This window comes from Electrophorus electricus, chromosome 10 (genome assembly GCF_041902795.1).
Source record: "Electrophorus electricus isolate QZ-2024a chromosome 10, ASM4190279v1, whole genome shotgun sequence".
Taxonomy (NCBI): domain Eukaryota; kingdom Metazoa; phylum Chordata; class Actinopteri; order Gymnotiformes; family Gymnotidae; genus Electrophorus; species Electrophorus electricus.
The window spans coordinates 17,584,277-17,605,682 of NC_137506.1; the positions used below are offsets into that span (position 1 = coordinate 17,584,277).

The following is a 21,406-nucleotide window of genomic DNA, read 5'->3' on the forward strand; positions in this document are numbered from 1 at the left end:
AGCACTCCAGTTGTTTGATACTTCTTAATTGCTTCACTTATTATGGAAGCATAATCCAGTCCAATAATAATCTAATTCAAATGCTAATTTAAATTCAAATCTAATTAGAAAGTGCTCATTCAGTATATTTACAATTAATTCTCTCAGGTGAGTGTACATAATTTGAGACATAATTCAAATTCAACAACAAAACATATATTTAGGTAGTTGTCTTTGCATTGTTTTTTGTACAACAATGCCCAGTGGATATCACTGTTAAAATGGTGAAGCAAAATAGATTTGACAGTTCATTTTCAGTGTTTTAATAGGCAGGATTCTGCCATATTGAAAGTAATAGCAATTTCTCCAATTGTTATTACACTTCCTCGTTGTCACGCTTCCTACTCTGCCAGAATTGAAACCCTTTCTCAATCCAATGTGCAACTGCATTTTTGCTGTTGACAAATATGTCAAGCAGTGAAATCCTGAAGGTGGGACTCGGGGAAGAACTATTTGTGTTATTTAGGCAGTAACTTTGACCAGGCATTTGAGTGCAACTTCTTAGTCACAAATATACAAGTTTACAAGGATTGCACAGTTTTGTAGCCATGTTGAGATGATGATGTGTTCCTCAACCTTAAACTTCCTGAGCGCAATTTGCAGACCGCAAGACAGGGGTGTAAGGTATAGGGGCAGAACCTCTATGGTGATTGACCAATCAGAGCAGAGTGCGTGAGCTGACCAATCAGAGCAGACAGGGCTCATTGGGAAGGGGCATTTCAGACAGAGGGTAAAAAGAGATGTACAATATGAGGGAAAAATAATGTGGTTTTGGAACATGAGCACAATGGGTCCCCTTTAACCTCAATGACAGCAAATCTAATAACACTCCAGTTATGCAACCATTGAGTTTTAAAGGAACTGTAAATATGGGATAAGCAGTCAGTAATTCACTCACTTTTGCAGATGTGAAATATATCACTTTAGTCACTAATTGCAGATGCATTGTAAAGTACACTAATAATGTTTGCAAGATAGCTAGTTAGCTACTGAGTAATCTGACATGTAGACATATTCAGATGTAACAAAGTAATTTCTTCCTAAACACATCTGGCACCAAAAAGTCATTCCTTTACATCCTCCCTGTGGATGATTGATAGGAAAAAGTGTTTACATTTTGGTAGAGTTGGAGCACTGAGTATAAGTAAGTGACAGTGCAGTCAGAGATATTGGTAGGCAGTCTATTACTTTTTCTGTATAGCGGTAGGGTATCCAAAGTTAAGACATTACGCATTCATTGTGATACGGAGTTTGCTTTTCCATTTTAAATTTTTGGCAGCTGCTGTACATTTGTAAATTTGAATTATGTCCCATGTGCACTCACATGGGAAATGCAATTGCAAATATATTACTGAAAGAACATGTTTAATTAGCATTTGAATTAATAAAAGTTCAGTTTATACTGTTCTATATACAGCAGTGGATTTAGTTATAAAGCTATTACAGGTATAAAGCTTTTATGGCTGTTGTCTGATTTATGAAAGTGAACAACCTTTTTTTAATTTCGTTAGTTTAATGTTTGCCCTTCCTCATGTTGACAGATGACTACAAGTTGTTTGGGCTGTCATGTGGCATCACATTTACTCCCCAGTGACGAAGGTATTCAGTGATGATAAGCGTTAAGATGTGTTTTTGAGAAATTCAGTTTAAGATAAATTTGACAAATATTCTTGACATCAGATAAATCGCACAGGCAAGTGTGTGAGCTAATGTAAATATGTCCTGACAGATGCTTAAAATAGCTTAAAACGTGCACATATTAGACAAACTGTAAACAGACCTAAAGCCTTTCTGGACCATGCATTGGATTGCATTGGATGCCTTGTGGAAAAATGTTGATAATGGTTTGCGAAACAATTTCCCTGCATCATTTATGTTTATTTGTGTTGTAGTTGACTTTAAGCAAAAAGAAAAAGATTGCAAGAAAATGTTGAATGGTATCACATGCTTTTGTCCAGAGGTTATTGCTGTTATAGGAGTGATTAGAAATTGCTTTTCTTCACAAAATTCTAGCTAGATTTGGACTTTAATTTTCTCTTGATTGTAATATGAACCATCCAGGTAACTTTCAACAAATGCACACATCATTAAAGCATTCGGAAGAAAGAAACGGATACTCTCATGCTTCCACACACCATGTCACCAGTGTGAGTCTGATCAGGACTCTGCTGGGACTGACTTCCAAACCAATTCAGTGTTCAAATGCTGACACTGGAATCAGGAAGGCACTTTGGAAATTAATAGAAGGTTTGTGAGACACATTACTAAATGTTTTTTGCACTTTCATTCAAGAATATGTTTATAACATTTGCCTTTAGTAAATTATTCTGAATTGCCTGCTTTTGTTTGTTTGTTTTTGAAGAAGGCACAATAAACAGCATGAAATGGTAAAATTAAATGGTAAAAAAACAAGTAAACAAATGACTAAAACCCCAACCCCACAACAACCCCCATTTTGCTGTAAAAGTACAATTATTAATGTAAAAATCCCTTTTTCTTCCTTTTTTGTTCATTGTTTATCATTAATAATATGTTCCCTCTTGAGTGCACATCTCAAATTAACGAGCATATGTTCAAATCAGTCAAAATAGGGATGAAAAAGAATCCCTTGTTAAAACACAACAATCATGTTTCAATGGTCCGTTAAAGTCGGCCACTCGTGTTCAAAGGAGCTTTCTTTCATCTCTTGCCTTAAGTTGCTAATCTTTTCAATGTACTTGTGTCGGTGGGCGGCTGCGCATATTTTCCAGCCCCACGCACATCTTGCTTTGATTTCTCTCGCTTTCATTCTCCCCATCACTTGAGCACCAACCAGATTACGGTTACAAACGGTCTATTTCATCCTGCCAACTCTCTGTGCATGTATTGGATGAGCTTCCTTTAAACCTCACTTTCTTTTCAGTAACTTTACAGATTGGTTACTCTGCCAAATAAGTAGCATGCACAATATAAACTTTGCAAAAATATGAAGCCAATTGACCAAAACTGTCCGTAGCACTTGCCACATACATACTGTGTGGCCTGCTCCTATCTAATGCATGATGATGCATGTTCCCAGGTTCTAAATTTTACTTTGTAGAGATGTTTAACCAAGCATGGTGTCATGGAGGAATATAGGTCTGGTCTTTGGATTTTTCTGTCCATGTTTCTGCTCTTCTCGCTTCAATGTCATTCGCTCGCTGTGCCATGTACCGTGGGCGTGGTGATTTATCTGTTACTTGCTCTAATGTGAAGGTTCGACATGCCCATGGAGGCCTCTTTGTCATGGCACAGACGACCTCCCTCTGGATGAGGGCCATGTAAGGCACCTGAGAAGGGCAGACGTGACTAGCCAGGTGGGAAATCAGCAGCCCAGATGCCCAACGACATCTTTCTATGCTCTGCGTGCCTGCCTCGGACCGCCCACTCCACACGACGGCTCCCCCATTTATCTCTGTCCTACGGGTCACACAGGCGTACGTGCGCGCAGGCGCACGTACTGACAGCAGGCTGTAATGAGCCCCTCTCATGCAGGCCCTGCCAAGTCACTTGATTGATTGATTGATTTATTAACGTTACCGAAGAAATTCATGCCCACACTCAGCGATGGCTGCTCTCTTCTAGCACTTTGTGTTCTGACAGTTTTACCCACTTGAAGACTAAGATCAGCAGAGCAGTCCCTTCTCACTAAAAGGATGTGCATGTTCAGATGCGTGCAGAGACAGAAGTCTGAGAAGCAGTGAGCAGTTTTATAAAACTATTTTTGCCAAATATATACCCTATATGTGACTGTGTGAATGCATTAGTATCTGCTGTGAGACGCGTTTCCCATGAAAACACAGTTACACACGTGTCTACCATTGCAGATTGCCCAGCCTTTGGCTGTGTTATGTTTCATTCTGTTTTTGTTGTCTTCAAAGGATGTTGGGTCTAGGGAGTAGCAGGGGGAAAAAAGGAGAATAACTATATATAAAATAAAAATAATGCAGTTGTGATTAAAAAAAAAAATGTAAAAAAAGCATTGAGACGCACACACACAGATGTGCCTGGAAACAGCTATACATATCTTTTTACAGCTGTTGCTATGATGGTGGTAAAGCCATTGTTACTTAGCAAGAGAAGCAGAACAACAAAGCAGGTGCTATCACAGGCTCCCACGCAGTGCCTGCTTTGGCCTGCTCTCGGTGTTATTCTCAGGCGGCTAATGCGATAAGAGCCCCAGCACATGCCATGCCACACGCCTGAGAGACAATGAGAGAGAGAGAGAGAGAGAGAGAGAGAGAGAGAGACAGACAGAGAGACAGACAGACAGAGGGAGAGAGAAAGAGAGAGACAGAGACAGACAGACAGAGGGAGAGAGGGAGAGAGAGAGAGAGAGAGAGACAGAGAGACAGACAGACAGAGGGAGAGAGAGAGAGAGAGAGAGAGAGAGACACAGACAGACAGAGGGAGAGAGAGAGAGAGAGAGAGAGAGAGAGAGAGACACAGACAGACAGAGGGAGAGAGAGAGAGAGAGAGAGACACACAGACAGACAGAGGGAGAGAGAGAGAGAGAGAGAGAGAGAGAGAGAGCAAGAACAGGTTCATCATAATTTTCTCAGTGGTGGCAGTGTCCAGTTCTCTCTATTACACTTCCGGGCAGACAGACCTGCTGAAGCCTGGACCATTGATGATAACTGTGGTGCTTCATCCAGTCCTACAGAGGATCTGTTAAAGTGATGGTGTGGAGAGGTGCGGCGTTTGCTTTCTTCAGTTTGATCCAGCAAGCTTAAAAAGTCATCCAAGTTTTCCACTCCCTGCTTCTCCTTGTGCAATCTCTGATCTTGTTCATCGCTTTGCCATGGCAGGTTTCCTGCAACATGTAGCCTATCCACTTGCTTCCAGATCTTCGGTGAAATGTGTTGGTTTGTTTGCCTGTTTTACCACCTGCTGAAGGGTAACAGAAGTCAGATGGGGTTTTTGAGGGCTTTGAGAGTGTCACCCATATTACTCAAGTACTTTTTAGAGATGCTACTAAGATGCTACTTGTTCTTTTACATTACAACTGAGCAATCTCACCATTATTTATCTTTTTTCTTAGACAGTCTGGGGAAGCATTTCTCTCTCTCTCTCTCTCATTATTCTTAATTATTAGGTGAATTATGCAGTTGAAATCTGAACAGGTGCACTGATTGCTTGGGATTTTTGTTTCTCTTTGGCATTGGTCTGTCTGACAGTGAAAACAGGTACAGCATCCTATCCACAGAGACGATTAGCCAGTAAGTGCCAAGATGCATGGTTTGCTTTTACACCATGAACACTCACCCATTGTGAAACACAGCCACTGTGTTATTCATGCACTGCGCTGACAATTTCAGACTGAGTCATTGCTGTTTTCTATAAAGCTTGACTGCATAGTGTAAATAATTATTATTCATCTGACAAATAATATAGCTTAGCTAGAATGCACTTTATCAATGAATGAAAAATGTTAAGGTAACAAACTTAGAGTTGCAAATGACTCTGCAGAATAAGAGAAAATGAGATGTCCAATCAGGTTGAGGTGAAAAGAGCTTTTGAATGCGGGCTGATAGCCATCATTATCTTATGTGTGCTAGCAGATAAACATGTATATCTTTTCAGTGCTTACCTGATAACCATCAATATCTTTTTGAGTAGCTAGATGATAAACATCGATATCTTTTTGAATGCTTAGCTGATAACCATTGAAATGTTTTCAGTGTTGGCTGACAAGCTTCGTTAGCTTTTGAGTGATAACTGATAACCACCAGTCCTGTTTTGAAACCTTTAAAATGCCAGAAGGATGCCCTTGGGACAAATAAAGGCATGACCTTTACTCTGCTGTTCATAACTGATAATCTTATGATGGTTTCCTGGTCAGTTCATTCATCAGCAGTTTTCTAAAACTGAAAGTTTGAGACAAGTCTCCTTTTCTAAATCCTGTTATGAAAGATAAAAGTGTCTAGTTTTAGATTTTACAAGCTCTTACAATAGTACTGTAAGTTCCTCTTTAATTTGATCATATCAGCAAAGACACATTCATTCAGAGCACCATGGCAGCTATAACGATCAATTTCTTATTAAACAAGGAAGTCCTGTCAAGATTGTCAGATTTGCTCAGACTTAAGTTTCATTCTTTTCAGTTTGACATCACAGCAATATGTACTCAAAACTAAGAGCTTAAAAAAATACCCAGAAAAACTACATATATGTGCTTAATGCTCAAGTGATCTGTTCATGTGGAGTTTATTTCCAGAAGAGTTTAGGTGACTTGACAACTGTTTACATAAGTTAGTTAAAGGTGTCTGGACAGGTTCAAGTATGTGGCCTGAAAAACCTGTTCTTTTGTTGGGGGAAACGCCGAGCCCTGAATGCTAATATTGAGCATCTCTCACCAACGTCCTCCACCCTGAGTGAGCAGGAGATTTATCGGGAGTCACGAAGCAGAAGAGGGAAGGTGCCACCCCATTCCAACGCGGTCCCGCGCTACAATTCATTTCTAGGACTTTCCGCCATGACAACTCCATTACATTTCTGCTACCTGTGTACAGTCAAGCAGCTGTTGTCATGACAACAGGCAGTCCAGGTTTCATTGGGTAGACTAGGGATGTAGAATAAGAATTTATTGCCCACTGAAGAATGGGGCTTGCTGACTATAACCATTATGTTCGGCATTACTGGACAAATGAGGTTTATTTTTAAAAAGAGGGTTCACCTAATCTAGCAGACAAAGGCTCTCATAAGATTTTGAGTCATACACATTTATAATTCTCACATATATAAGACTGTTGTGAAATGACTAACCATTTGTCATTCTCTTTTGTCATTCTATAATTAGCAAACATTTAAAACGATTAAAATCAATTTAGTTTAATCATTGGATAATATATATTAAGCACCATTTTGCCCTAATTCAGACTACCATGAAATTCACCTGCATGTGTTCGGATTGTGAGGCAATTGGATTATTTGTCATAATACAGCCTTAAGAAATGTAAAGGATGGACAATGAACACAAAAGATAATGGCCAATTACCCGTGGTGAGCAATGAACAGCACAGGGGTAGAGAGGGGAAATAATGCTAACTGAACAAATTACTCTTCAGTAAAGGATTTACTGGGGAAAAACAGTAATCACTTTAATTAAATGCAGAAAAGGTTTATGCTTGAATATCATTTAATTAAATTTTTGTAGGCAGTAAAAGCAATATTAGAAGTATTGGATATTGCACTTAAATACTTAACTGTTATTTCATTATGGTTGGTTGCGAAATCTAATGGATCACTAATCAGGAACCATATCACTGAGTGTTTTTATTCTTATCTAATCTGCAAAAAACCACGTGACTCCCCACTGATAACAGTGCATGGCTCCTAGCGGTGTGTGAAATCAGTGTGTTTTTAATGTCATTGATCATTGCCTGTGACTGTGATGCCCCTCGTTTGCCTGTCCCCTTCTGTGCATCGTCTGTGTAAAGGAAGTACTCCATTCCATTTGGCTGGATATGAAATATCACCTGGCAGTTATTTCGAAGCAGCGTAGCTATAGCCCCTCAGCCTGGCTCAGGTGCAGTGATCTCATCATTCAGGGACACAGTGAGCTCATCATCCAGGAGCCAGGGGTTTCGATCAGCCTTGCTGCTCTCACCGCGCCTAACAAAACGTCATGGAAGTTTGAAGCGTGAACCGCGATTCTGCTGCCTGCAGAACACGTCAGCAACAGCTGATGCCCGTCTCTGATGATTCTCATGAGAAAATCACCACTCCCTAATAGCATCTTTTCAGGTCATGATGGGTAATGGGCAACATAGTAAATGTTTGGTAAGTGTGTGGACATGGCTGGTCTGAGTGACATGAGTGACACCATCGTCATCAAACCACTCATATCACTTAACATTAGAAAATAGAGACAAAGCAACATGGTGACGCTCATTGCTACTGAAGTGCATCATTTCTGTCTGTTTTTGTGATCTAAAGCAAGTGTTCTGACAAGCATTCAACTTATCAGCTAAACATCAAGCCATGTCATAAAATCCTAAGCAACCTCATTATTTATTGATCAGTTGATTGATTTATTATTAAAGGTATTGTCCCAAGGTGATCCAAACCCTGGGTTCACCCTGGAGTATGTCCAGTGAGCTCCCCAAGCCTGGTTCAGCTCTGTACTGTGATGCAGATGATGCCACAGCCCCTGTTTCAGGCCATAAGGATCTGCTCCAAAGACCAACATTCTTCCATTTTTTGTGCTGGCATTTACCGTCTGGGATGTTGCATCATCTCATAACCCAACCGTCCGGACAGTCGACCTTCCTTCGGCTGCACCTTTTATGAGATGAGCTTGAACTCCTGCTCTGTTAATCCTGAAAGCTGATCCACGCAACTACATTGTCCTTTACCAGCTGGAAGTATGAGAGCAGTGTGCTGAGAACTTCACTGTTGCTTTTTGTCATTTTATTTTCCAAGGCTGGGAGGTGACACTAACCCTAAGCAAACCTGACTCTAATGAACTCTCTAGGCTCTATGAGGGTTTATAATAACACTCTCACTTACATCACCAAGGGCTTTATCATCTAATCATAACCCTTGTCTCCCAGCCTCCCACATCGCCATACTATGCTAAGATAACGGCTTAGGTAGGTTTGCTTCCTGCATGTGAACTAGTTAGCCAGTTACCAGTTAGTAATTCCCAGCAGTGTTGGAGTGCATGAAGCTATAGTCAGTATCTAAGTTCACTGATGAGCCATTCTACCCATGGAGCGAGTCCCCATTTCACTTTTCCAAAAGTTGACTGAGTGCACTGGATCCATGGGCGCTCACACATCTCGGACATCTCAGACATGGTATGTGCGTTTTCTTATGGCCTGAAAGGAGACTGCCGAGCTTTCAGATACTTCAAAAGAACATGACCTCACCACTCAATCTGCTCCGGCTCTCCTGAAATGTCTGTGTGCTTCTGGTGCCATTTTCCAGGGTTGCAGAGCAGAATGTAACAGTAGAAGCCACACAATGCAATCAGTGATGTGTCTGTACTGCGGTATATGAAACTGAGCATTTGCTACCGGCTCTGGCCTTGGCAGACAGTAGTCATGTTAAAGCTTTAACAGTGGTTGTATTAAAGACTAAATCATAGACGTGTTAAAGACCACATGTGCTGCCACCTTTGGTTCCTTTAGCTATGCTAGCACCTGTAAGAAGTCCAGCACTGATGAGTCATGCTCTATTTTTATTTGCCAGCCTTTTGATATTTAAAAATAATGCAATTAATCATATCTGTTTTAGCAAGTTGTTAATCTGCAAAGAGGAGTCGTTTTAAATTCTCCTTAAGCAAGAGCTTAATACCTGACACTCAGAGCTGCTGTGTTGATGGCAATTTTATCTCGAGGGCACTGTTTTTTTTGCTTGGACGAAGGCACCATGACACTTTGAGTTCGAGTCCTCACTGTAATGATTGCCTTTATTGAATTTTGTTCTCTGGGGAGAGAAGAGGCTGCCAAGCCGACCGGCCTGAGCACCTCTTTGTTTCAGTCACAGAGCAAGAGACCTCCCCTTCGGAAAGTAAACATGCTCAGAATAATGTTTGTCACAGTTGAGAAAATGATGGAGGGTTTTGTTTTGCATGTGTATGTGTGTAGGTGCACGTGCGCGCGCGCGCGCGTGTGTTTATTGCCTGAGGTGGGATGAACAGAGCGAGCTCTATCAAAATCCCATCTCTTCCCTCAGCCTTGCCGGTTTAGTCTATATCCTTTATTTCTTTCAGCTACAATGTACTCTGACACATTTAATATTAGCCTGGTGTTAAATCTCATAGTGTGACTGCTTGCCTCTTTTCTGGAGCCCTATCGCTTTCCTCCATCGACACATCTATAGTTGTGCGGATAGCGGTGCGGGGAGGCTAAACGCGTAGCAGAGTTTCAGACTGGGGAATATGAATTCCTTTCATATCCTTTCGTGTGTGCTGCGTGTTGCGCTAAACGCATTACGGCAACCCACAGACATTCAGAATTGGTTTCTGCACTGTTTTTGAAGGCATTACCTTCTGAGAAGGAATGACTCGAATCTCCTCGGAAGGACGGTGAGAGGAGCCCTACATAAAGTCACCGAGTTTTGCACGCACTTAGCACAGTACCGATCTGTACTGAATGTCAAATTTAAATCAAAACGACAGTCACGACGAGAAAGGTGCATGTGAATATGTCTCCGAGCCAACCTTAATACTCCCTGCACTATATTATCTTTCTGTTCACAATCTTATGTGAGCAGTTCAAGCCCAATTGCTTGGCTGATAGATCTGAAATCGTCTGCCCTTCATTGTCACACACAGTGCTGTGCTGGTGACCCTCTCTCAGGATCACTCCGTGAGGATCACCTGAATGCGTAAGCTATTCTATTCCAGATATCATTTCGGGGGGTGCGTGTGTGCTCATGTGTGCACACGTGACGAGAATGAGAGCGAACGAGAGAGTCAGAAACAATGAAAGAGGAGGAATATCGAAAAAGCACTCTGCCAAATGTTTTGCTGAAAGGTAGAAAACCTAATGAGGTCCTTTCATATTCGTACTTTACCTGCATTTATTGTGCATTGCGATGACAGCGTCTTATGTTTATCCAGGTTATTTCAACACCACGCACAAAGAGGCTACTTGACCGAATCCGCCACAGTCGCTCGACACAAGAGGCCAGTTTATATTTACACTTAACAGTGCAGTTCGACCTGTCTTTCCCCTTATGTCTGTCCAGAGTCCTCTTGGGTGTCAGAACGCTTTTTGTTCACGTGTGTGGCCTCTGCTCCATCGAGCGGCCGGCTGTGGGGCTGCTGTCCTGATGCAGTTTTAACGGTGCAGCAGGAACCTTGTCTTCACCACACAGCATATGCCACATTAACTTTTCATGATTGATGCTGTACCTTTTCTCCTCAAGCAGGGGACTTCAAAGGCTTGCTGTCTCTTTCTTCAACATCCTTCTGGAGGCTGAAACCTGTGCTTTCAAGTTCGGAGAGCCCACAGTACCTTGAATTATTTTAGGACTATCTGATAAGATCGCTTACCACAATTATAAATTGCATAAATTGGTGTGAGTCTGCGCTTCATTGGGAAGTCTGGACTGTTGCAAAGGGGAACTTCACGTGGAATTTCCATATTTATTCTTTGGTTGAATGAACATATCTGAGACCAAATGAGTACACTGTCATTTCATACTGAGCCATGTCCCAATTAAAGACAGATTAGGCCAACAAACACTGCAATCTGTATTGTACAAAGCCTAGCAATCAGGGATGTGGAACCAGAGATATTTTCTTTATTTTTGGTAAGATGATTTACTGGTGTATTATTACTGATGACTCACTGGTGTTTCTTTAGGAGGACTGCCCATTTAAAAACCTTCTGATTCAAACCAGTGTGAACCTCAGCGCCGTGTCCAATTTGGTACTGTTCTCATAAGCCATGCTCCTTAATGGGACATCTCATCCATGGCGACCATTAGAGCTTAGTCCCTCAAACCCTGGAACACAATCCGAGAGCGCAGAGACATTTGCTTGACACGTTCGATCAAGCTCTCGCTCATCTGCTCCTGCTGTTATAGCAGTGTCCTCATTTGAATGCTTACCATGGTAGGCTTTCCATTAGTGGGTTTGTTTCAAGCTAACAGGATAATTGATTAAAAGCACATCTTTTCTTAATTTAGGCGTTTCTTCGAGTAAACCACTGATACATCTTGCCCTTAAAAAAAAAAAAAAAAGAGGTTCCAGTACATTACCCCATTGCTCATGAATCCGAATCGCATTGGGAGCATATGCCTGTGCTCATCAGTATTCAAAAAGGCATGGTACACTTTGGCTTTTTAATTATTTTAAAAGCTTCTTTACTTGTCCAACACGATGTCACATTAAAGCACCTTGATGTCGCACAAATGAAGCATAATAGCCCTTAAGTGCTTTTAGCGGAAAGATTCCGTTCCGATGAAAGATGCGTCCCTTTACCTCTTACTGCACTTATGTCCTGCGACTTGCTTTTCCTACAAACATTTTGGCCAAGGATCAAATGCAGACTACTTTGCTTGGTATCAGAAGTGAAAACAATGTCAAATATCACCAACATCAGCCGCTACGCATACGTGTTACGCGCTGACATGCTCGGATATGGCACGAGACGCCCCACGTCAACTCAATGCCTCGGCAGTTTCATAAGGACGGCGCTCAAGGCCGAGCCGAGGGCGAAAACGGGGAGCGCGGTGAAAAGCGCTCAGCTGTGCTCCTGTAATCTTCACGAGAGTGCTACGCTCTGGGGCCAGATGTTCCGCTTGACGTGATGTTTGAGTAAGGAACAGGCTGGCCAGCTGTCCCCTTCTCTTCAAGAGCACCCGGCACTTTTACCGATGGGGTATAAGGTCTCCACTCCGAACGCCGTACTCCGCGTGATACAACATAAACACTTCGCACCTGTTTGACACCACTTTTTGATCCTCTGCTACAATGCTCTGCAAGATAAACAGACTCTTCAGGAGTCATGATAAACAGACTCCTCAGAGGTAGCAGCCTCTCCAGACGCCTATGTTCGCCTGAAATATTAGCACAGCACGCGTTGAACAGAATCTGAGGTGCTCCAGTCAAATGAAGCCATGCTTCCCATACAGCTGTAGGTTTTTCTTTGATTTCCAGCTAATTCATTATGTTTGCCTTCATATTAAATGCATGATAATAGTAAAATTCATTCATCAACCCTTCCCAGTGTTGGTCCCTGGATAGAGTTATATTTAACTAGTGTAGGTCACAGCATTTCCCTACAGCACCTTTGGAGACCTGCAGCCACAGGAATTATGGCATCTGTGATGCAGGTGGAGACATTATTCATGTCCAAGGCCCAGTCAGAAGTAAAACATGGAGCAGAGGAGAGGAGTCGCTGACAGCTTCAAAATGCCAGGCGCATTCGCAAACTCTGTGGCCCAGTTGTCTAAACTTGAAGAGGACATTTTAATGGTGTGTCATAGCTTTTTAGTGTGATAGTCATTAAATTTCGATGGGACTAGAGGCCATTTGCAGAATTGGCTGGCAATCGGTATCTGCGTATAAAACCAGAAGGGTATCTATTACTGTTTTATGGGCCAGTTACGTGGCTTGTGTTCAGTGTCCTGGTTATTCACCAGTCTCTATGTCGTGTGAACACTCATGATGAAGGACTCCTATGATATCAGAACCAGTACCATAGCATAATCTGTTCAAATGATTGATTCCGTCAGTTTATATCAGTTATTGATGACCAACTGCTGCTTACTAATTCTGCTAGAATTATTCAGCTCTGTGTGCCGCAATAATGCAGTGAGCTTTAGTTCTCATGTTCTTGCGCTGTGTTTTGTTTCTTTCCCACTCTGCAGCTGGAACCACTTACATCTTTGGGAAAGGGGGAGGCCTCATCACCTTCAACTGGCCGGCCAACGAGCGTCCGAGCACACGCACGGACCGGCTGACCGTGGGCTTCAGCACCTCGCTCAAGGACGGCGTCCTGGTGCGCATCGACAGCGCCCCCGGCCTGGGAGACTACCTCATGCTCCATATCGTGAGTCACACTTCATTTCAGCCCAGACACGTGCTCTCTGGACGCATGCCTTCCTGAAGTGCGCTTTCCAAAAGATGCCCGAGAGAATCTGGAAAATTTCTACTAACAAAACTTTTGCTAAGATTAAGCATCCTCTAAACTTAAACATCACAAAATTAGTGTGTGAATTAAATATATATAAATATACATATATATATATATATATATATATATATATATATATATATATATATATATATATATGTGTGTTTATTTATTCTTTTAAAAAAAATGTAAAAAAAAAAAAACTACTCACAATGATTTCACTGTAAACTGAGAAAATTAAGTAAAGTGGAGACGGCAGACTAGTTGCGTGTAGTGGCAGAGAGCACTGACTGGCAGCACTAAAAGCCCTCTTCTTGTTCAGGGTCACTGGAGGTGACTCCTGCAGTCCGTGCCTCAGTTATATAGACTTCCCTGCCTTCCTCTGCTCCAGCTAGCTGCGCTATCACTGAAGCAAAGCCATTTCACTCCCCGAAACAAAGTTGGCTCTATTCTGGCAAAATGGATGCTGGAGGTGCACTTTGCAATTTCTGAGGCAAGTCGTTTGCGCCGGGCCACCTAATGAAAGCGATTTGATTTGCATTTGAGTAATGCGCTCACTCGGCAGAACGCCCATGCTGGCCGTGCCACCGCAACGGCAATGGAGGCAACTTCGATTCAAAAGATCAAGTGTTGCCCGTTGCAGTATCTGATCCAGGTGTGGTTTAATCTGGGAAGGAACCCATTGTGCGGAGCCTGCGGTCGCCGTGATCTGAAAGCCCCCCCCCCAAAGCTCCAGTGCGGTTTCCTTTCGCTCCTCATTTCTCTCGTGAAAGCAGAGAGGATGTGCGCAAACACAGACATGACAACATGCACCCACTCACACACACATGCACATGTAGTGTGTAAGACACGTGTGTGTGTGTGTGTGTGTGTGTGTGTGTGTGCGTGTGTGTGTGTGTGTGTGTGTTGGCAGAATATACAAGCTGCTTAACATTCTTGGCACTACCTCTCCACCTCCTAAAACACAGCACCTTTGTGCGCGCGGGTACCAGCTAGGTGGGGGATTGGACAAACGTGAAGAACATTTTCCCCTCTCCCCTACCCATGCTCATTAATAATTAACTTCTGAATGCTAATATATCATCATGCTGCTGGAAGACACACACTGCTGTTCTTTGAATGATACTTTAAAGGGTCCGAATCAGTGAGAGGCTTCCAGTCCATTTACAGTCATGTCTGAAATAAAGCATTTACATCATTTGGTAAAACAACGCTCAACAAAACGGAAGTGCTTGTATGGTAACTTTAGCTGCCTGGACCTACAGTTCTCAACCCGGATAGCTGATATCAGCCTATTTGAGATCGTAGAGCTCCTTTTTAGCTCACACGCCCTGTGACAAGGTTTCTTCTCTGGCAGGAAGTGGTCAGGATGTGAATAATTCAACGCTCAAGCATTGGACGCCCTCGTGGTAATTAACCTGCTCTTTTCAAAGACAAAAGGAGACATTTTCAGACATTGTTTACCAGCAGGGGGCTTTAGCTCATAAATAATATATAGGATAGCCAAAGACCTCGTTTCCTTCGTTCTCTTTCTCTCTTTACTTGATCATGTGTTTCTCCCTCTGTCTCATTCTCTCTCTCTCTCTCTCTACACATACATATAGTATTTTATCTGATATAAAGTGTCATTAAACAACTCCAGAGTCTATGAGATTTGATTTATCAAGAAATGGGTTTTCATTCTCAGATGCATTTTTACAGTCTGAAAAACCTATTAGCTTGTGCATTACTGGAGTGTTCGCAGAGCACGTGATATTCTAACTTACGACGAAGCGTAGCCGGCTTTAGGTTACTGTCACTACATCCACATTAGCATAAAAAAGGGAAGAAGGAAATGCTTCATCTGGTTACATATGCTCGTAAATGAGTGACCTTGTAATTTAATGGGAGGCTGGCACTCCTTTTTTTTTTTTTGTCAGAGGGTGAATGGGGAGTTTTTTTATCTTTCTGTCCCCATCTGTCCACTGGTTTTAGTTGGGGGCGTGGGGCAATCCGGAGGGAGCTCTGCAGGCCTAGAATGGGCACTAAGACCAAGAGCATCTGGTCCTTATTCTTGCCCCTGCTCCAACCCCTCTGTTCCACACACAAACACACATGTGCACGCACACACACACTCACTCACACACACACACACACACACGCACGCGCGCACGCACGCGCCTCATACTGCCACTTCAGCGCCGTTGATGAGAATAAACTGCTGTTGCCAAATGAACTTAAATCTGGAGCACTCTATAAGAGCAATGGGGATTGAGTTGCCCATTTTCTAAGTGCCCTTTCTAAACTTACATTAGTAGCAGTTGGTACTTCCTTTTGATGTTGGCTTTATGTGAATTTCGGTTTTTAACTTTCACACTGGGCACATTACGAGGTTAGTACAAATCTTTGACCACTGAGAACTGGTGGAACATGTCACATTAAATGTTTTACAGCTTAATTATTATTTATTGATCAGTTTTGCTTTTAATTTTATTCTCTAATAATCCTGACATTGACTCTGGGTGAGCACATTTGACTCGCCAGACTATAGATTCTGTCCCCAGGGCTCTTAACGGTTCTGGATTCCTACTGGACAGAAACGAAGCAATTTTTGATAGTAAGTGTCTAACTTTTGTCCTTGGTGGAGTTGGCAGTGGCTGTGAAATACCTTGTTGGATGGGGTCCCAGAGCAACGGAAATGTCAGCGCGGGTATCCTTCAAATGCACCGTCTCTGAATCGGCCAGGCCAATAATGGAATCTGTTAAAGGAGCTTCAAAAGTCTATTATTGTTATTGGTACTGTCAGTCATGACTGTACAACTCAGGCCATCCGGATTGCAATGTAGGGTCAAAACAGTTTTCCCATGTAAGAGAAAGAATGTCTTAATTTGAGCCCTGAGCCTCAGCGCTTCAAACTGTCATCTGCTTGTCACATTGAATAAGGTATTGTTAAGTCCAATCAGTAGAACAGTCCAGGGTATGAAATCTGTGAACATCTGTGGCCAGTATGGCTGTAATGCTTTAGCGGACCAGAGTTCTTGCTTCTCTCTCCTCTTTGGCGGATCCGTGGCTGCGTCAGTAACGGGGGAGTTAGGGTCCAAACGCACCATCTGCTTCCTGTCACACTTGCCAAGGATTATCCCAGTATTCTCAGAACTGTGAGCGCGAGATGTAGCGAGAGAGTGAGAGATCGAGAGAACAATAGAGAGAGAGAGACAGAGAGAGAGAGGGAGGGAGAGAGAGGAGGTGAGAAAGAGAGGAAGAGGGAGAGAGAGAAAGAACAGAAGATTTCCCTGCTGTTTGAACAAATTCACCCACTCAGCACATTCGTTTGAATGCCAGCCCGCGTTTTCGGAGCGCCGCGCTAATTGGAGAAAGTTCTGAGCGAAGAAAGTGAAATGCGTTTTTAATCTACTCTTTCTCCGTCTCTAATGTCTGAAGAGCTCTCCTTGCTTGCTTCTTGTAAGAATCCTCTCTCGTCATTATCAGCAAATGCCTTCATTCTGACTGCAGAGCAGCAGGAGGTAAGTGTATAATTAGGGTGCAAAACTAAATGGCTCTGCAAATTGCTTCTGTTCAGGCGTAGTTTTTGCAAAAACATGGGCGGTCCGAATTTTTCAATTTACTTTTAAATTCGTGCACACCCAGCACAGAAACACATACATTATCGCCTAGCCTGAATGCCTGAATACAGTTTAAGCAGAGTATTTAGGTATTTAGAAACATGAACCAATTAATCCAAATACACAGCAGGGTGAAATGATATGGTCTGGTGGTTGAAGCTGAATTTAGGCAGTTGTGTGTGTTCCACAATATCAGCGGTGGAGCAAAAAGGTTAAAATGGTCAACAAACCTGTTGACTGAAATCCTATAAGAGGGAAAGATGTCAGAAAATCAATGTTGTTGATCTCTTACAATCATCAAACAGCATAACCACATGCTGCCTGTGGATTTCCAATGCCGCTGCTAACATTACAGTGTTGAGTCACGCCCCCTCAGTCAGAAGGCGGGTCAGGGAGATAAGGGCGGGGCTGCCAGAGGCGCTATACTGCAGATTCACTTCAAATGTCTATTTTATGTTCACTGATGTCATTTACGTTATATACACTGTCAGTTCAGTTAGAAGTAGGAACTGCTGTTGAATTTACCAGTATTTTTTACCAACATCACAATGCCTAAATATTCAGTTTAAATGTGAACTAACAGACATGTATTATAGTTCCACAAAAGGTAATTAAATGTTGTACAATTGTTTCTTTTTTTCAACCCAACATAAAGACTAATGAAAGGTGAATAGTTTCCATAATTTTATTTTAATTTCAGGTAATAATAATAATTTAAAAAAAACTTTAGAGAAACTTTTAATGAGTGTATTATACTGGAGTAGGCCTACCCCGCTTGCCTATAGCAGACTGAATGAAAGTTTCATAAGCCACACATTTTTATTGAGTTAAGGGAAATAATCATAACAGGAATTAAATGCTTTATAGCTCATGCAAAAAGTTAAACATGATAAATGTTCTTCTGTCTGTGTTCAGCAATATAAATTTAACACCAGGCAATAAAAGCTGACACTTCTGGATCCGTGAAGAAGCAGACACCGAGGTCCGCAAACTGGACCAAACTAAAAGACAGAAATCACAAAGAATGCCATTTGCCAGACTGACATGGAAGAGTCAGAAAACATCCAGTACACCACCAGTATTTCTCTTCCATTGCTAGAACCTTCCACTTAGGGAATTCTAAAACTCTTCAGAGTTCAGAGTGGAAAAGTAGCTTGCTTATCTGCAGGCAGTGCAATGATGATACGTCCCAGCTGGCTAAATGAACTTGACATTGGAAAGATTCATCTAAATGCTTTCAGTGTCTTCTTTCAAGACCAAACCCCATGAAAAGAATCCAACATTAATCTCTCATGCTGTTGGGTTATGAATCGATATGTCAAGGTTTACCATTACCTCTTAATGCTGTTTGAAAATCAAAACGCTTCAGTGCTACTGAGCCCACGTCTAGTCACGTATATTCATAATCACGTTCCCTGTGATCACGTGTGACCCTAGCGCATGCACACACACTCTCTCTCTCTCTCTCTCTCTCTCTCTCTCACACACACGCACACACACACAGACACACACACACACACACATACACACCCACCCACCCCTGTCTCTAACCGTCATTACACAAATCAGTTTACTTTTCATTTGTGCTGCGTCTGTACACAGTGTCAGACCTAGGGCTTCGCCGTGGCCGTGCAGACTGAGACACAGTGTGTAATCCAATCCCCCCCCAAGGTATTTTCTGATCTGGTAGCTGTTTTAAATTGGCCAGCAGTTGAAAGCATGAAAGACGAACACGAGCCATATCTGAAAGGGAGCATAATCTGAGCGCAGATGGAGAATAACAAATGCAGATACCCACAAAGGTCATCCTGAGCAGAGCACATCGATTCTCCTGGTTCCCAGAGTGCATTGATTCTCCCGGTTCCTGTTCAGTTTGGGAATATCACTCGTGTAAAAAGTAGAATGCTGATGCTTCCTGAAGGGTTTTCTTCAAAGAGGGTTGGATTTCAAGCAAATGATCACCACTATTTTCTCTTGTTTCCCTTTACCCTTGACACTGATGAATAGACCACCTTGCATGCTAGAACACAGCCAGTACGGTCCAGTTTTGAAACGCATCACAAATCATATCACGCCACCGCGAGTGTAATTCAGCACAGCAAAATTGGGAAAATAAAACACAAAGCGGTAGTGGGCATATTTGTCAGGTCTGGAAGTGGCGTTTGTTTCAAAACCCTCATTATCTATTCAGCAAGGCTGGCAAGCAGCAGCTGAAATTTGCACTGTGGCATCTGGCCGCACGTTTTAACATTGGCCTGGCTCTCGCCTCAGCCTGGGCCATCAACACAACACGCTGCATATGCTGCCAGCTCTGAAGTGGAGAGCCTAAACTCACATGACACGAAGGGTCCAAAGTCATATTTGGCCATGCTAAACAACCCACCCCACCCCCACCCGTCTGCCCACCCGGAGGCTATAAGCCCTGTTGAAGTATGTTTTATGCAGAAAGGGAGGAACTTCTCCGATGCAGCGAGCATTTCTGGGTTAGGGGAGCAAAATGTCAGCTGCTCGGTGTGCGTATTGTTCGGAATGCCTTTCGTTGGGTAATGCTTAAACATTCAAAATCCGAAAGGTTCCACAGTACCGGCAGCCGCGGAAAATTGCTGCAGGAAAAAAATGATCCAGCAGTAATTAGAGTCAGGTAAATCCATGGCCTTTTTTTCCTGTCTGAGAAATAAGTTGCCACCCCTACTGTCTATTTCCTCTGATGCGTACTTACTCGGTATGCAGGGGGTTGTGGGGAGGGAGGGGGGGGGGGTCAGAGTGTCAGATGCATGCATTCCGCGAGTTCCTTGCGTTGCCCTTCCATTCGTCTCGCGGAGATGGTAATTGCATGTTCCGGGGGGCAAAAATTGCAGACCGTGCGACTGCTTTCCCTGCAATTCAGAATCCGCGGGTCTAGGCAGAAGTCGGGCAGGAAATGTGTTCATTTGCAACGACCTCCCCCTTCTGAGGTGCACCTTCGAGCGTGTTAAGGGCCACTGTGTGATCCTGGGGGAGGCCATCAAAGCCGCCACGACAGTAGCTGAGCAAGGGCACCGGAAATGTGTTCACCGTGCCTCGCAACTAGAAGCGGGGATTATGCTCCCTATCAGCCTCGATAGAAATCAGCATCTTAACAGCGTTCGTATTTATTGCGATAGCCTTTAGCACTCCTTGCAAAATTAAAAGTAATGAAAGTTTAATTCATCACGTCCCCCTCTGCGTGTTCAGACCTCAGTACTTTTACGCTGTGTGTTTACTCTTAGAAAAAATACAAGTTGAATCTCTCACCTCTCAATGGCACGGACCTTTTTCAGGCCAATAAATGGGTTTTCTAGGGATTCGGCCAGTCATGCATGCAAAGTACATGCCACATGGGAACAGGGAAATGGAGCCACCCATTGCAAATGCGACATGTTTAATTACATAATCCTCCATTTCACTAAAACATTTGATGAAGCTCCTTGCCTGCCATTTTCCTGAAGTTTAACATCCAAGCCCAGCAAATTCATGTCTTAACATCTTTTCGAAATTGAAGGGAAACCATGCATAAAGAAATAGTCACTTATTTAATTGAGTTTTTGGTTTTTCTTTGCTAATGCACTCCGTTGTGAGGAAGTGGCCAACATTCTCTTAGACAGTTTGCGCATATGAGAAAGTTTTCAACTTAGAAGTTAGGCAATTTTGCATCGCCTTTAATTTTGTGTTACTGCCACCATGCACTACATAAAATGATTGGTTTTATGAATATTTTAGTACCATGCTTTCATGAAACACGATTGCTGTATTTTGCTCCAGATGTTAGGGCTGTAAAATGCACCACTTTGTGATTTTTTTCCTTTTAAAGGTCAGCTGTACAAGAGCTTTAAAAATCAACAACTGCAGATAAAACGAGGCTAGCTGAGTAAAGCAGGTGATTAGTAGAGTGCCAGAAAGTTTAGTCCGATCATTAAATGATCGAACATGCAGAGCAAGCGGGGTTTTAGAGAACAGGAGCGCAGTCTTGGCCCGATGAAATCGCTGTAACCGCAGTCATATTAACGGCATGCTGTGATGTTTCTAAATGCGTGTCGCCTTCTGTGTTGATATCGTTTTAATACATGTTATCAGGTGTTCTGATATGATTTATGCCTTCTGGCAAAGGTTCTGGAGTGTTCGGGGAAGCTAAAT

The 21,406-nt window shown here is 42.6% G+C and overlaps 1 protein-coding gene across 37 annotated transcripts in view; it reads left to right on the forward strand.

Moving 5' to 3' along the window:
• nrxn3a (neurexin 3a) overlaps nucleotides 1-21,406 on the forward strand; it is a 255,272-nt gene that overhangs the window by 164,515 nt on the left and 69,351 nt on the right. For all 37 annotated transcript variants that reach the window (XR_003410077.3, XR_003410078.3, XR_004776805.2 and 34 more), the window contains one exon: nucleotides 13,387-13,568. Coding sequence is in view for 34 of the 37 variants with exons in the window: in XM_027001508.3 (XP_026857309.2) it covers nucleotides 13,387-13,568 (182 nt within the window). In the remaining 3 variants the exon portion in view is untranslated. The remainder of the gene's footprint in view (nucleotides 1-13,386; nucleotides 13,569-21,406) is intronic.